Source organism: Theropithecus gelada, chromosome 7b (assembly GCF_003255815.1).
Source record: "Theropithecus gelada isolate Dixy chromosome 7b, Tgel_1.0, whole genome shotgun sequence".
NCBI classification, from domain to species: domain Eukaryota; kingdom Metazoa; phylum Chordata; class Mammalia; order Primates; family Cercopithecidae; genus Theropithecus; species Theropithecus gelada.
The window spans coordinates 75,341,198-75,357,860 of NC_037675.1; the positions used below are offsets into that span (position 1 = coordinate 75,341,198).

Consider the following 16,663-nt stretch of genomic DNA (forward strand, 5'->3'; position numbering starts at 1 on the left):
GGTCATTTTTGTATGCACATTATTTCATTTTAATCAAAACGTCATTAGACAAGTGTCAAGAAGGCCCATTCTGCACAATGAACTCATTTGGGTATAATAACAAAATGAGTCAGGCATGACCTCATTCTCCATTGTTTCAGGGTTGACTTCACTACAATAATCACTCCTCAGGAAAGCTATTGCTATTGTTGCCTCTCTTTCTTCACATATCAGGAGGTCTTTTCCTGCCCATTCATTAAGAATCAAAGTCCTTTAGATAAGAAGATATCAATCAGGAGGGGGTTCATATTGCCCCAATGAAAAAACAGAATGAAAATCCGAGGTGATGAGCTCTGTCTGCCTCGAAACCCATATCCACTGTGGGAGGCACTATGTACAGAAGAGTAACTGCCACTAGGATCAGTGCCACTGGGCACCGTTTATATTGGATTTTAACTTTGGGAAGAGAATAAAACATTTTCTCTTTCTTGTCATCAACTGAGAAATAGCTACTGCTTCAAACAGTTAAATCAAAATGAAAAACATGAGAAAGATAAAAATATTACAATGATAGTTTCATGTATAAAGGAAGGAATAGCGGTTCCCCATAATTTCATTTTCCCAAATTTGTCTTTCCCCCACCAAATCTGCCTTCAAGATGCTTTCCTTCTAAATACCAAAGAAACTTCGGGTTTTAAAAAAAACTTATTTTTATTGACAAGGTCTTGCTCTGTCACCCAGGCTGGAGTGCAATGGAACAATCACAGCTCACTGTAGCCTTGAACTCCTGCAATCCTCCTGCTTCAACCTCCCAGAGGGCTGGGACTTCAGGCATGAACCACTGCGCCCAGATAATTTTTATGTGTTTTCAATTTTTTTTGTTGTTGTTGTTTTTTGAGACAGAGTCTCACTGAGTTGCCCAGGCCGGATGGTGTGCAGAGGCGTGATCTCGGCTCACTGCAAGCTCCGCCTCCTGGGTTCACGCCATTCTCCTGCCTCAGCCTCCCGAGTAGCTGGCACTACAGGCGTCTGCCACCATACCTGGCTAATTTTTTGTATTTTTAGTGGAGATGGGGTTTCACTGTGTTAGCCAGGATGGTGTCGATCTTCTGACCTCGTGATCTGCCCGGCTCAGCCTCCCAAAGTGTTGGCATTACAGGCGTGAGCCACCGTACCTGGCCGTGTTTTCAATTTTTTTATAGAGAAAGGAGTCTCGCTTTGTTGCCCAGGCTGGTCTCAAACTCCTGGACTCAAGTGATCCTCCAGCTTCAGCCTCCCACGTCCCAAACCTCTCAAGGGATTACAAGCATGAGCCACTATACCTGGCTCCACTATAACACTTTAACAGTGTTTAGTAAAAGTGTTTTCGGCCAGGCGTGGCGGCTCACACCTGTAATCCTAGCACTTTGGGAGGCCGAGGCGGGTGGATCACCTGAGGTCAGGAGTTTGAGACCAGCCTGACCAACGTGGAGAAACTCCGACTCTACTAAAAATATAAACTAACCGGGCATGGTGGCCCATGCCTGTAATCCCAACTACTCGGGAGGCTGAGGCAGGAGAATCGCTTGAACCCGGGAGGCGGAGGTTGCAGTGAGCTGTGATTGAGCTATTGCACTCCAGCCTGGGCAACAAGAGCAAAACTCCATCTCAAAAAAAAAAAAAAAAAGTGTTTCCATTGTGAATTATATAATTTCCCACAGGGAATACCCTTTTATTTATAGTTCAGAGTCATGATTATGATTATCAGTTATGTTTTCCTGTAAAACTGAGATGCTTCCAAGGGCTACAGTAGGTCTATAGGACTGTTTGCCCTTCTGTCACCAAATGGTCCCAGCTTGCTATCCTTTCTGAGCTAGTTTTTTCTGACATCATGCTATCTATTATCACTGATCAGTATTGTCATGTGCCCAACTCCTTCAATAAACCACCATTACCTCCTAATTTTCTTTTTAAATCTGTTGTAGGATGTAAATCAGCCATAATTATTATTATATATAAGCCATAATTATTAGAATTTCAAGTCAACATAAGCAAATGAGGGCCTCTCCAACAGAATAAGGCTACTGGACTTTGTGACAGCTCTTTCAGTGCCTTGTGGACCCTTTTCCATCTACTGTGATCTCTCAGCTAGGAACAACAAAGCAGAAATTGCAGAAATCTGACCTAAGAAAAAGTGAAGTATTATATATGTTACTTACCAATTTTTTCTTTCCTTCTGAATTTTCTCCTTTGTTCCTTTAACTATTATATCACTTTTTCAACCTGTGTAAGATGGAAATGAGTAATTACGAGAACAGTTTCCTTTTTTTCTCTGCTGTCAGTATGCCTATTTTTGACTCAGTTATCTCTTCTACATTTTCATTTCTAATCTCTCCAGGCTTTGGAATCCACATCATCAAGCTCATCTCCTGACTTGTAATCTAATGCCCTCCTGCTCTTTCTTCTCCCCTACACTTTCTTCTCACTCAAATTACAACCTCAGCTACTTTACCACACATCCAGCTCATTTAAAAAGTCACCAACAGCAAGAGACGCAAGTCACACTCCTTCTAGAAGCTGGTGTATATGTGTGTGTAAAGGTGGAGAAGGCAATGACTAAGGAGCTAATTCGTAAATAAAGTACACAGACTGGATGTGGTAACTCATGCCTATAATCCTGGCACTTTAGGAAGTCAAGGCAGGCAGTTAGCTTGAGCTCAGGAGTTTGAGACCAACCTGGGCAACATGGCGAAACCACATCTCTACAAAATATACAAAAAATTAGCCAGGTGTGGTGGCATGTGCCTGTAGTCCCAGCTACTTGGGAGGCTGAGACAGGAGGATTGCTTGAATGTGGGAGGTTGAGGCTGTAGTGAGCTGAGATATGAGGTCTTTTTTTGCTGCTAAAATGCCAGCCAGGCTGGGCGCGGTGGCTCAAGCCTGTAATCCCAGCACTTTGGGAGGCCAAGACGGGCGGATCACCAGGTCAGGAGATCGATATCATCCTGGCTAACACGGTGAAACCCTGTCTCTACTAAAAAATACAAAAAACTGGCTGAGCGAGGTGGTGGGTGCCTGTAGTCCCAGCTACTCGGGACGCTGAGGCAGGAGAATGGCATAAATCCGGGAGGTGGAGCTTGCAGTGAGCTGAGATTCGGCCACTGCACTCCAGCCTGGACGACAGAGCTAGACTCTGTCTCAAAAAAAAAACAAAAACAAAAAAAAACTAGCCGGGCGAGGTGGCAGGCGCCTGTAGTTCCAGCTACTTGGGAGGCTGAGGCAGGAGAATGATGTAAAACCCAGGAGGCGGAGCTTGCAGTGAGCTGAGATCCGGCCACTGCACTCCAGCCTGGGTGACAGCGAGACTCCGTCTCAAAAAAAATAATAATAATAAAATAAAATAAAATGCCAGCCATATGTTCCACAATATAATCAATGAGTAGCTACTATTACATGCATGAGTATGTGGTTAAAAGGGACCAAGCAGATGGGGGCTTGGTGGCTCACACCTATACTCCCAGCACTTTGGGAGACTAAGGTGAAAGAATCACTTGAAGAATTTGAGTTTATATATTATTTTCTATTCCCTCAGGAACAAAAAAGTTAAACTTACCTACACAACATAAATCTGAAGATGACACATTGAAGACAGGATTTGAATTATGGATATGACTCATGCAACCAATGTTATAAATTCTAACTACAGGGTCTCCAAAGTAAACTTTTTTTTTTTTTTTTTTGAGATGGCATCTTGCTCTGTTGCCCAGGCTGGAGTGCAATGGCATGATCTTGGCTCACTGCAACCTCCGCCACCCAGGTTCAAGCAATTCTCCTGCCTCAGCCTCCCGAGTAGCTGGGATTACAGGTGCCCACCATCATCCCCGGCTAATTTTTTATTTTTAGTAGAGAGGGGGTTTCATTATGTTGGCTAGGCTGGTCTTGAACTCCTGACCTCAAGTGATCCACCAGCTTTGGCTTCCCAAAGTGCTGGGATTATAGGCATGAGCCACTGGTGCTAGCTGGGACTCATTCATCTTTGAACACTGATTACTTAACAGAGTACCATCTGGCATATATGTTTGTTTAATGTTTGTTAAATAAATTAACAAATACATAAATCTCGTCATTCTGCTTCTCAAAATTTTCATTAATGTCCCACTGTCCACAACAGAAGTTACAAACTCAAATACCTACAGGCAAAGGGCAGGAAATGTAAATAAGTAAAGGTGTGTGTAAGACAAAAGGAACTGGTAGGGATTGTGGTAAACTGGAGAGCATGTGTCCCATCTGAAGGTGTGGCTTCTTGCTATTCCTACCAATTGCTACCATAATGGAACGTAGGCCCCATTCTGCCAGGTCTTCTGATTTTTCAAGGTAAGCTGAAAGCACAGATTTCTTTGTAAAATCTGCTGATTTTTAAATGATGACAACTAATTCCATTTAAAATCCCCCAAAGACCCACCTTTCAGGCCAAAGAAAACACATTCTATGAGCCAAATCCAGCCAAGTCACAAGCTGGTGGCTCTAGTCTGCAGGATAAAAGACAAATTCCCTGCCTGACATTCTAAGTCGTTCACAATGAGTTCCCAGCCTGCCTTTTTAGAGTTTTTGGCCTACTCATTCCATACAATAACCCTCTGCTCTAGTCTAGTGGTTCTGAAACTTTAGCATGCATCAGAACCACCTGGAGGGCACAGATTGCTGGGCCTCATTGCCAGTATTTCTGATTCAGTAGGTCTCAGGTGGGGCCTGTGAAACTGCAGTTCTAATAAGTTACCAGATGATGCTGATGCTACTGGTCTGTGGATCACACTTTAGGAAACAATGCTCGAGTTTAAGCATACTCTGAATTGTGCTCACATTGTTCTAACTTCCCAGATGAACTTCCCTCTGCTTTCAGTCCATCTCCTTCTGTAAACTTTCCCTCACTACGACAGTCTTAAATGCCTCCAAATTCAATAGCACCTAGGGTTTGGGCCAAGCTTAGTCAACCCACAGCCCATGGGCCACATGCAGCCCAGGACGGCTTTGAATGCAGCCCAACACAAATTCGTAAACTTTCTTAAAATATTATGAGATCTTTTTTGTGATTTTTTTTAACTTTATCACCTATCATTAGTGTTAGTATATTTTATGTGTGACTCAAGACAATTTTTCTTCTTCCAGTGTAGCCCAAGGAAGCCAAAAGATTGGACACCCCTAGTCTACACTGTCTCTCCTTTATCAATCCCTGCTTGGTACTGTTTACTGTTAAGTGTTTGTGGATGGGTGACAATGAGGTTGTATATTCTCAGAGATCAACATCCAGGTCAGAGCTTTACACATCTGACTGTAAACAACTTGAGGGCAAGGGCCTTCTCTTGTTCCTTACTGTACCCATCAAGTTATCAGACAGGTTGTTATACAGTTGGTATTCATTAAATGTTTCTTTTCTTTTTTTTGAGATGGAGTCTCGCTCTGTTGCCCAGGCTGGAGTGCAGTGGTGTGATCTCGGCTCACTGCAAGCTCCGACCCCCGGGTTCACGCCATTCTCCTGCCTCAGCCTCCCGAGTAGCTGGGACTACAGGCGCCTGCCATCACGCCCGGCTAATTTTGTGTATTTTTATTAGAGATGCGGTTTCACTGTGTTGGCCAGGATGGTCTCGATCTCCTGACCTCATGATCTGCCCGCCTCGGCCTCCCAAAGTGCTGGGATTACAGGCGTGAGCCACCGTGCCCGGTCTCATTAAATGTTTCTTAAATGAATGAACGTTTGACAGATCCATGACATGAAAATGCAGACAAGTGGGCCTAAAATTTGGGTAATTTTTCTTTGATTTTTTAAAAAGTTAGAGACAGGATCTTGTTATGTTGTTCAGGCCAGTCTCAAAATCCTGGGCTCAAGCAATCCTCCTACCTCGGCCTCCCGAAGTGCCAGGATTACAGATGTGAGTCACTGTGCCCAGTCCAGGTAAGTTTTCTTAGACAATTTTTAGTCTGTGGCTCTGTTGGGATGGACAACTAATAAAAATGGGATATTTTGCAAATAAAGTAACAGTAGTTAATAATTATGTGTAGGCATAGTGGTGCACACCTGTAGTCCCAGCTACTTGGGAAGCTGAGGTAGGAGGATCTCTTGAGCTCAGGAGCTTAAGTTCAGCCTGGGCAACATAACAAAACCCCATCTCAAAAATATATGGCCAAGCATGGTGGCTCACAACTATAATCCCAGCACTTTGGGAGGCTGAGGTAGGAGAACCGTTTGAGCCCAGGAGCAACATAGTGAGACCCAGTCTTAACCAAAAAAAAGAAAAAAGAAAAAGTTAGCTGGGCATGGTGGCATGAACCTGTGGTCCCAGCTACTCAGGAGACTGACGTGGGAGAACTGCTTGAGCCCAGAAGGTTGAGGCCGCAGTGAGTCATGATTGCACCACTGCATTCCAGCCTGGGTGACATAGTGAGACCCTGTCATTCATTCATAAACAAATAAATTAAATAAATAAATAATTATCTGTGGTAATGTATCTTGTACATAAGTAAAACAGTGAATGCTTTAAATTTTTAAAATTTATCTAAAAGTGATAAGATTAAATCCTTGACCACCAGGATTTCTTAAAATGCCCCTGCAGAGATCTGAACTAGTCTTAGTATCACAAGAAAATGTCAATTTAGTAGAATTCTATATTTGTAGCACATGCAATAAAAAAGCAGGATGAAAGTAACTCCTGGTCAGGTGTGGGTGGCTCAAGCCTGTAATCCCAGCACTTTGGGAGGCCAAGGCAGGCAGATCACCGGAGGTGAGGAGTTCAAGACCAGCCTGGCCAACATGGTGAAACCCCATCTCTACTAAAATACAAAAATTAGCCAGACATGGTGGCAGGTGCCTGTAATCCCAGCTACTCGGGAGGCTGAGGCAGGAGAATCACTTGAACCTGTGAGGTGGAGGCTGAAGTGAGACACGATTGTGCCACTGCACTATAGCCTGGGCGAAAGAGCAAGACTACCTCTCAAAAAAAAAAAAAAAAGTAACTCCCAAGAGAAACACTGATTATTCCCTTTAGTACAGTTTGGATAATAATATATTTATTTAGGATTCTAAAGGCTATGTAAAAACAAAATCTAAAGCTGTTCACTTAGTCTGTTCTACCTATAAAGCACCATCTGCTATAAGGTGATTTCAAGAATGATTTATGAAGAGAAACATGTCTTCTAAGGTAAACCCAAATAAAGTTACAGATGAGTTTATACAGTAAACCCAGTTCTGGGGTTACTAGAAGAAACAAGCAGAAGTACTACCCCCCCTCTCCCCACACCCCCGCCCTTTTTTTTTTTTTTTTTTTGAGAAAGAGTCACACTATTGCTCAGGCTGGAATACAGTAGCACAATCACGGCTCACTGAAGCCTTGACCTCCCTGGGCTCAGGTGATCCTCTGAACTCAGATTCCTGAGTAAGCTGGAACTACAGGTACATGTCACCACACCCGGTTAATTTTTGTACTTTTTGTAAAGACAGGGTTTTGCCATGTTGTCCAGACTGGTCTTGAATTGGGCTTAAGCAATCTACCTGCCTTGGCCTCCCAAAGTGTTAGGATTACAGGCATGAACCACCATGCCCAGCCAGAAGTTCTATCTATTTTGATACATAATAGTTCTAAATTTTATATATGGTTTATTGAACAAAATTAACATCACCTGGCAAAATAATAGAGAATTAAATTCAGGAAAAAAAGAAAACCACCATTCAGGAGCATTTGAAATACATTTACAACTTTAAGCTGGTGGAGATATTACCTTACATCTGGATACAAGTCCTACCTAACAGCACCATAATGATCTTGTCTGTATGAGGATTCAGCCAAGACACTCCACATTTCTTTGTTGACCAGGAACAAGGAAAACTGGACAGAAAAAGAATTACAAAACCAAGTCAACAAAACAAGAAGTGGTTTATTCCAAGTTTAAAAGCATTAGTGTTCTAAACAATGAAACAAGGCAAATTTATTTAGTAATAATTCCCGAAACTTCACAGTAAAGGCACCTACCAGTAGCTGTGGAAGGAAATGCTACCACATGAACTACTAAATAGCAACTTCCTACTCTACTATCCATACTATCAGTTGTTGCTCACCAGCAGATGACAGTAACAACATTCAGTTCTTTGGTAGAAAATGAGGGAATTCAGAAGACTGTAGACTCTAGACCCACCTCTACCAGACTATGAAATCTTGGCATTTCTCTGAGTCATATTCATGTCACAACAGCTTTATCTACAAAATCAAACTTAGTCAATAAAAAATATATACAATAAAATAAACTAGGTCAGGTGTGGCTGCTCATGCCTGTAATCTCGGCACTTTGGGAGGCAAAGGCAGGAGGATCACTTGAGCTCAGGAGTTCAAGACCTGCCTGGGCAACATGGCAAAACCCTGTCTCTACAAAAAATACAAAATTAGCCAGGCGTGGTGGTGCATGCCAGAGGCTGAGGTGCATGCCAGAGACTTGAGTCCAGGAGGTCGAAGCTGTAAGGAGCCATGACCCTGCCACTGTACTCCAGCATGGACAAGAGTAAGACCCTATCTCAAGAAAACCACCAATTGGCCGGGCGCGGTGGCTCACGCCTGTAATCCCAGCACTTTGGGAGGCCGAGACAGGCGGATCATGAGGTCAAGAGATCGAGACCATCCTGGCTAACCCAGTGAAACCCCGTCTCTACTAAAAAAATACAAAAAGCTAGCCGGGCGCGGTGGCGAGCACCTGTAATCCCAGCTACTCGGGAGGCTGAGGCAGGAGAATGGCGGGAACCCGGGAGGCAGCGCTTGCAGTGAGCTGAGATCCGGCCACCGCACTCCAGCCTGGGTGACAGAGCGAGACTCCGTCTCAAAAAAAAAAAAAAAAAAAAAAAAAAGAAAACCACCAAAAAACCCAAAACCAATAAAAGAAACTATAAAGTACTATAACTAAGGTACTACGCATATATTAATAATCTTGTTATAGTCAAATTTTTGTTTATAAATTAATCTATAAGCCTACGTTCAAATAAGGAGTCTTGAACTGATTTTCATATTATAAAGTCACCAATTTCTGGCTGGGCTAGGTGGCTCACACCTGTAATCCCAGCACTTTGGGAGGCCGAGGTAGGAGGATCACAAGGTCAGGAGATCGAGACCATCCTGGCTAATACGGTGAAACCTGATCTCTACTAAAATTACAAAAAATTAGCCGGGCGTGGCGGTGTACGCCTGTAGTCCCAGCTGCTGGGGAGGCTGAGGCAGGAGAATGGCGTGAACCCAGGAGGCGGAGCTTGCAGTGAGCCTAGATAGCACCACTGCACTCCAACCTAGGTGACAGAGCAAGACTCCATCTCAAAAAAAATAGTTACCAATTTCTAGAATAAATTCCGAATATACAGCCTGTGACAGAAGATGCCCTACTCTCTTTTCTGCAGCTTATCAACGGTGTGCTTTTTCAGAACCTTACACATACAAAATTAATAGTAACTGTATAGATTTTATATCAGAGATAACCCCTTCAATATATGGCGATTCCACCTATGGATTCACGGGAGTGTGAAAATGTACCAGAAATACAGTCAGAAAAAGCCATGATCAGCCAGGCGCGGTGGCTCACGCCTGTAATTCCAGCACTTTGGGAGGCCAAGGCGGGCGGTTCACCTGCGGTCAGAAGTTCGAGACTGGCCTGACCAACATGAAGAAACCCCACCTCTACTAAAAATATAAAAGTAGCCAGGGCCGGGCGCGGTGGCTCAAGCCTGTAATCCCAGCACTTTGGGAGGCCGAGACGGGCGGATCACGAGGTCAGGAGATCGAGACCATCCTGGCTAACACGGTGAAACCCCGTCTCTACTAAAAAATACAAAAACTAGCCGGGCGAAGTGGCGGGCGCCTGTGGTCCCAGCTACTCGGGAGGCTGAGGCAGGAGAATGGCGTGAACCCGGGAGGCGGAGCTTGCAGTGAGCTGAGATCCGGCCACCGCACTCCAGCCTGGGCGACAGAGCCAGACTCAGTCTCAAAAAAAAAAATAAAAAATAAAAAATAAATAAAAGTAGCCGGGCGCGGTGGCGCATGCCTGTAATCCCAGCTACTCGGGAGGCTGAGGCAGGAGAATTGCTTGAATCCGTGAGGTGGAGGTGGTGGTGAGCCGAGATCGTGCTATTGCACTCCAGCCTGGGTGGGCAACAAGAAACTCCCTCTCAACAAAAAAAAAAAAAAAAAAAAAAAGAAAAAGCCATGATCATGCTGACAGATGGTATGTATAAAAAGGTTTATGCCAGCCTGACCAACATGGTGAAACCCTGTCTCTACTAAAAATACAAAATTAGCCAGGGATGGTGGTGTGCGCCTTTAATCCCAGCTACTCGAGAGGCTGAGGCAGGAGAATCGCCTGAACCCGGGAGGTGGAGGTTGTGGTGAGCCGAGATCGCGCCATTGCACTCCAGCCTGGGTAACAAGAGCGAGACTCCGTCTCAGGAAAAAAAAAAAAAAAAAAGAAAAAAAGGTTTACAGCCGGGGGCGGTGGCTCACACCTGTAATTTCAACACTTTGGGAGGCCGAGGTGGGTGGATCACCAGAGGCCAGGAGTTCGAGACCAGCCTGGCCAGCATGGTGAAACTCCATCTCTACCAAAAATACAAAAATTAGCTGGGTGTGATGGCACGCACCTGTAGTCCTAGTTACTGGGGAGGCTGAGGCAGGAGAATCCTTGAACCCAGGAGGTGGAGGTTGCAGGGAGCTGAGATGCCCCACTGCACTCCAGCCTGGGCGACAGGAGACTGTCTCAGAAAAAAAAAAAAAAGTTTACATGACTTATCATTACCAAATCGGCATGTTCCCTCAGAGCAGAAACAGAAATTCAGAAACAGAAATCATGCAAGTGGCAAACAAAGTGGGGGGGAGTAATTAGAGGTCAAAGACCTCGGGAAGGGGTGTACGAATTAAGTCCTCCATAGAGAAATGGTGAGGAAGGATCTACAACGACATTTAAAATAAACTTTTTAAATTGAAATGGAGTATAACACAGAGCAGAGCTTCAACCACAAGTCTCCTATTGGCTTGACATTCAGAATACCGTATCTTTCTTAATGACTAACTGAGTCTAATTGAAAAATGAGAATACTTGTGAGTACACTCCTTTTCAGAGGTGTATTCAGGATTTCAGGAGTCGGGGAGGCAAGCTGAAGAGCTTTCAACTTTATGCAACTTTGAGGAAAGAAGGCTACGGACGTGTGAGGTATTAGCAAATGGAAATCCGGGGGACGGTCGTGGACGGGAAGTATCGGCCACACAGGACCTAATGAGGCCCAGGACCCTGCTCCTGACCTCGGTGGCAGCACTCCCCTCCCTGCCGGCTCCCTGGCGTGCTGCTGCGCTTGGGAGGCAGGCAGCCTCGCCCCCAACCACCGCCCTCGGGAAAGTCATCAACAGCCTATCAAAAAACGTTTGGCCTGGGACGTCTGCTGGCTGCGCTATCCCTTACAGAATCAGCCAGGATGAAAAGCCAGGAAACGGATGGAACTCAAAGAAGTCGGGCAGTGCCGGGAACAGCGGAGGCGGAGCGGGGGCGAGAGCTGGCAGCCGCGGTCACGCTGGCTGCGGCGTGGAGGCACGGAAAAGGGCTGCGGCTCAGACCACCGCGGCGGGGCGGGCGGACCAGCGGGGATCTAAGCTTCCTGAAGCAAGGGTGCCCCGACCGCGGCGACTCCTGACACACCCGGGCCGCAGGACGGAGCGCTACCTCCCGGGGCTGCCAGCTCGCGCCTCCCGCCCGCAGAGCCCAGGCCCCACAGAGAAGATCAGTAGCCGCCGACTCTCGCACACTCACCGCGCGCGCGCCACCCTGGCGCGGGAGCCCGCCGCCCTCGGCGCGACCTCCGCCCCGCCCCGCGCGCGGCGGCGTCTGGGCCACGCCACGGGCGCGTGCGCTCTCCGCGCGCCGTCAGCGGCGGGGGCGGGGCGTTGCCCGTTCGGCGTCCAGGTTCCCTTGGAGACGGAGCCGGCCAGGGTGGCGGCGGCTGGGCAACGACGACAGCGGAGCCACTGGGGAAGCCAAGATGCCGTCGAAGGGAAAGGACAAAAAGAAAGGCAAGAGCAGAGGCAAAGACACTAAGTAAGGAGAAGCCGCGCGAGAGTCCCCCTCTCCTTGGGCCTGCCTGAGATTTCGGGTCTGGGGCTGGCTACCTGGCGCCCCCCGCGCCGGCCCCCTCGGACCCTCTTGGCTCTCCCGGCTTGTGAGGATTACAGTTCCCATGTCCATAGTCTGACACATCTCTACTATGTGGTTCAGATGATCTTAAACGTGTAGCGGATGTATAAAGTATTTCCTTGGGCATTTTCAGAGATCTCTTTTGGTTCAAAGGGGACACCTGAAGTATTTTACCAAGTTGGGTAATTGTTGAGGTTTTCCCAAACTGATCCGAGCCACTGAGGTGGGTAATGTTCTAGCACTAACCCCTTACAGGCCTGGAGTTGCTGCTAGAGTGCTACTAGCCCTGTTGGGGGACCCCGGTGGTTTCTGGACACGTTGGAGTCCTATGTGGTGTGCAGCAATATCATATATGGGAACACAGAGTTGGCACCAAACTTGAGATGTTTGTAAAGTAACTTAAGAGAGTAATTCATGCTCAATACAGAAAGTTTGGGAAACATGGGAAGTACCAAAAGAGAAAACAAAAATAACCTGTAGTCTCATTATCCAAAAATAAACACTACTATATTTTGGAGTATTATTTTATTTTTTAATAAAATGATAGCCCAATGTACATACTTGTATGTGACTTTTTTCTTCCCATGTATTAATGTAAGTATTATCTTATGGGTTTTTTTGTTGTTGTTGTTTTTACATAGCTGCACAGTTTGTTTAGCCCTTAAAGTGCCAAGGGCTTATCACATTCCTAGAACTCACTCACAGATGTTTTCAGATTTTGACCATGCTTCTACAGTACACATTTGAACAATGAGGAACACTGACGGTAAGAGACCTTATTCCTTGGATTTTCCATGACCCATTGTTTGAGAAACCTGGCTTTGTTTCTACAGTGAGTATAAGTGGTCCTATTAGAGTGTCTAATTTCTTGCATCAAGTACTTTTTTTTTTTTCCTTGAGACCAAGTTTTGCTCTTGTTGCCCAGGCTGGAGTGCAATGGCGTGATCTTGGCTCACTGCAACCTCTGCCTCCTGGGTTCAACCAATTATTCTGCCTCAGCCTCCTGAGTAGCTGGGATTACAGGCACCTGTCACCACGCCCAGCTAATTTTTTTATTTTTAGTGGAGACAGGGTTTCACCATGTTGGCCAGGCTGGTCTTGAACTCCTGACTTCAGGTGATCCACCCGCCTTGGCCTCCCAAAGTGCTGGGATGACAGCCTTGAGCTACCATGCCCTGTCACATCAAGTACTTTGAGCCACTTAGATTTGATACCTGGATGGTGGTAGTGAGATGGTGTATCACCAGTGCCTAAATCATACCAGAAAGGGACATCAAGAGTTATAACAGGCTGAGGGGTTGGGAATGGAGCTGGCCTTAATTTGAAGAGAACAAAAGGTGAAACTGGGACTTTGGTTCTCTCCACTGCAAACCCATTACCTCTGTGGAAGAGGACTGAGAACCAGAGGTAGGAAAGTGGATGTGGAGGGTGGCAGTATAGAAAGGTCCACATATACATATGTGTGAAAATATTTAGAATTCAAATACAGGTGAAATATTCTTAAATATTGTGTACGTATTTGTATATCATGGTACCTACCATATATAAGGAGTAGTGTTTTGTTAATGCTCATACAATAAATATTTAGAAAAATCTCTTCCTTTACCACTTTAATCTTTGAATCCCTCCTTTTTCCTCTCCACCTCTATATAAATGATTATGGTTTCTCAGGCATCCTTAAAGCCTGGTGGGCGGGGCATCGTGGCTCATGCCCAGCACTTTGGGAGGCTGAGTGGGGGAAGATCACTTGAGCCCAGGAGTTCAAGACCAGCCTGAACAACATAGGAAGACCCTGTCTCTACAAAAATTTTTGTTAAAAATTAGTTGGGCATGCTAACTCATGCCTGTAGTCACAGTTACTCAGGAGGTTGAGGTGGAGGATTGTCTGGGCCTGGGAGGTCGAGGATGCAGTGAGCTGTGTGTTGCTACTGTACTATATCCTGGATGACAGAGCAAGACCTTGTCTCAAAAAAAAAAAAAAAAAAAGTCCGGTGAACCGTGGCACCAGCTGATAAAGTATTTAACATACTTGCCCTAGTGACTTGACTTTTTGTCCAAGACCTAGCCAAAAACAAAACAAAACAAAAACAAAAAAAACTCAAAAGTAGAGGGTGAAGTGGGTGGGAGATTATAGTTACACTACCAATGGGTATACTCATGCAGAAAATAAACAGAGATAATGGGTTTGCAGTGGAGAGAACCAAAGTCCAGCACTGAGTGAGTAGGAATAGAAAAGATAGTTTAACTACAGGAGAATCAGGCCAGGGCACTGGTTCACACCTGTAATCTCAGCACATTAAGAGGCTGAGGTGGGAGGATACTTGAGCCCAGGAGTTGGAGAACAGCCTAGGCAACATAGTGAGACCCCATCTCTATTTAAAAAAAAAAAAATGGGAGAATCAAATAAGTAAATGAAAAGATATAAAAACTGTCCAGGTGCAGTGGCTCACACCTGTAATCTCAGCACTTTGGGAGGCTGAGGTAGGAGGATCACTTGAGCCCAGGAGTTCAAGACCAGCCTGGGCAACATGGCAAAAACCTATTTCTATGAAAAATACAAAAATTAGCTGGGTATAGTTGCATAATCCTGTAGTCCCAGCCACTTGGGAGGCTGAGGTGGGTGGATGGCTTGAGCCCAGGAGGCAGGGGTTGTGGGGAGCCGAGATCGTGCTTCTGCACTCCAGCACGGTGACGGAGCCAGGCCCTGTCTCAAAAAAAAAAAAAAAAAAAAAAAAGGTATGAAAGCTTTATGAAATGAGTTTGGTTTATCTTGTCTTTTCCCTTTGTTTTTCCAGTCTTTTCGAGTTATGCTCTGGGGCTCGCCTCTTCCAGGACGAGGCACTTACTTAATTCTCTTATGTGAATACGAGTGAATATGTATTTTTTCTTTCATTTTTCAAATGTGAATGTGTATTTCTTATTAACTTATTCATCCAACAATGTTTTCTCATGTGTGCCAGGGGAAATGCCAAGCAAAACAAATTTAAAAAGAGAAAAATTTAATAGTAATATAGTAGAGTTATATACTGTCTGCATATTAGAGTTGTATAAATAGTCATATACTGTCAATGTCCTCTTCCCATGCAGGAAGTTAATAAAAACAGATGAATCTGTGGTGGACAGAGCCAAGGCCAATGCCTCCCTTTGGGAGGCCAGGTTGGAAGTCACAGAACTCTCTAGGATTGAGTATCGTGATACTTCACGGACACTGGCAAAAAGTAATGAGGACTTAAAGAAAAAGCAATGTAAAATGGAGAAAGACATAATGTCAGTATTAAGTTACCTGAAGAAGCAGGACCAGGAGAAAGATAATATGGTAGGTAGGCAGAAAACCTCCTCAGCCTCATTAACTACCTCTATGGTGATACTGATGTGGTTATGTATTTCAAAGATTTTTAATTCCTTGAAATCTTAACATATAGTTAAGACATTTCAATTGACCTTAACTCTCCTTGAAGCTAGACACTTTTTCAGAATGGTTTTACTGTTATTGGCTCTCTAATTTTCAATCCTTGTTCCATGTTTTCTTCTCTGAAGCAAACAGAGATTGATGATCATAAGGGAACATTATGATCCACTTTATTTTAAGGACAAGAGCATGGTATGTGATCTATCTATATATATATACACACACATATATATATATATATTTTTTTTTTTTTTTGAGACAGAGTCTCGCTCTGTCGCCCAGGCTGGAGTGCAGTGGCCGGATCTCAGCTCACTGCAAGCTCCGCCTCCCGGGTTTCCGCCATTCTCCTGCCTCAGCCTCCCTAGTAGCTGGGACTACAGGCGCTCGCCACCTCGCCCGGCTAGTTTTTTTGTATTTTTTTTTAGTAGAAACGGGGTTTCACCGTGTTAGCCAGGATGGTCTCGATCTCCTGACCTCGTGATCCACCCGTCTCGGCCTCCCAAAGTGCTGGGATTATAGGCTTGAGCCACCGCTCGCGGCCGTGATCTATATTTTTTTATGCTAATTTTTAGTTTTAAAAATTTGTAAAGCCGTTCACTGGTAATCTGTGATAATGTTCTGAACCCAGCAAGTTGAATCTTTTTTTTTTTTTTTTTTTTGGCCAGTTGAATCTTGTATCTTATTGTACCTTATTAAAGTGTTGAGAGTAAAGCTATCATTTTATATTTGGAAGAAAAAGGGAGGCCGGGCGCAGTGGCTCATGCCTATAATCCCAGCACTTTGGGAGGCTAAGGTGGGCAAATTGCCTGAGCCCAGGAGTTCGCAACCAGCCTGGGCAGCAAGGTGAAACCCCGTCTCCACTAAAATACAAAAATTAACCGGGCATGGCTGCATATGCCTGTAGTCCCAGCCACTCGGGAGGCTGAGGCAGGAGAATTGCTTGAACCCGGGAGGCAGAGATTGCAGTGAGCTGAGATCATACCACTGTACTCCGGGCTGGGCGACACAGCGAGACTCTATCTCAAAAAAAAAAAAAAAAAGAAAAAGAAAAAGGGAAGGGAACTAACATTTTGGAGCCACTACAACGTACTATACTGG

The 16,663-nt window shown here is 45.1% G+C and overlaps 2 protein-coding genes across 5 annotated transcripts in view; one reads left to right on the plus strand and one right to left on the minus strand.

Moving 5' to 3' along the window:
• ENTPD5 (ectonucleoside triphosphate diphosphohydrolase 5) overlaps positions 1-11,856 on the minus strand; it is a 58,197-nt gene extending 46,341 nt beyond the window's left edge. Inside the window, exons 1-3 of one of the 3 annotated variants that reach the window (XM_025392046.1) lie at positions 11,776-11,849; positions 7,729-7,835; positions 2,178-2,241 (exon numbers count right to left, since the gene is read on the minus strand). The gene's annotated coding sequence lies outside the window, so the exon portion shown is untranslated. Of the gene's footprint in view, positions 1-2,177; positions 2,242-7,728; positions 7,836-11,775 lie in introns of all 3 variants that reach the window. The other 2 variants (XM_025392044.1, XM_025392045.1) reach the window with 2 other exon arrangements.
• BBOF1 (basal body orientation factor 1) overlaps positions 11,556-16,663 on the plus strand; it is a 46,305-nt gene continuing 41,197 nt past the window's right edge. For both annotated transcript variants that reach the window (XM_025392036.1, XM_025392035.1), the window contains exons 1-2: positions 11,556-12,060; positions 15,244-15,472. In XM_025392036.1, coding sequence (XP_025247821.1) covers positions 12,005-12,060; positions 15,244-15,472 — 285 coding nt within the window. In that variant the 5' untranslated portion in view covers positions 11,556-12,004. The remainder of the gene's footprint in view (positions 12,061-15,243; positions 15,473-16,663) is intronic.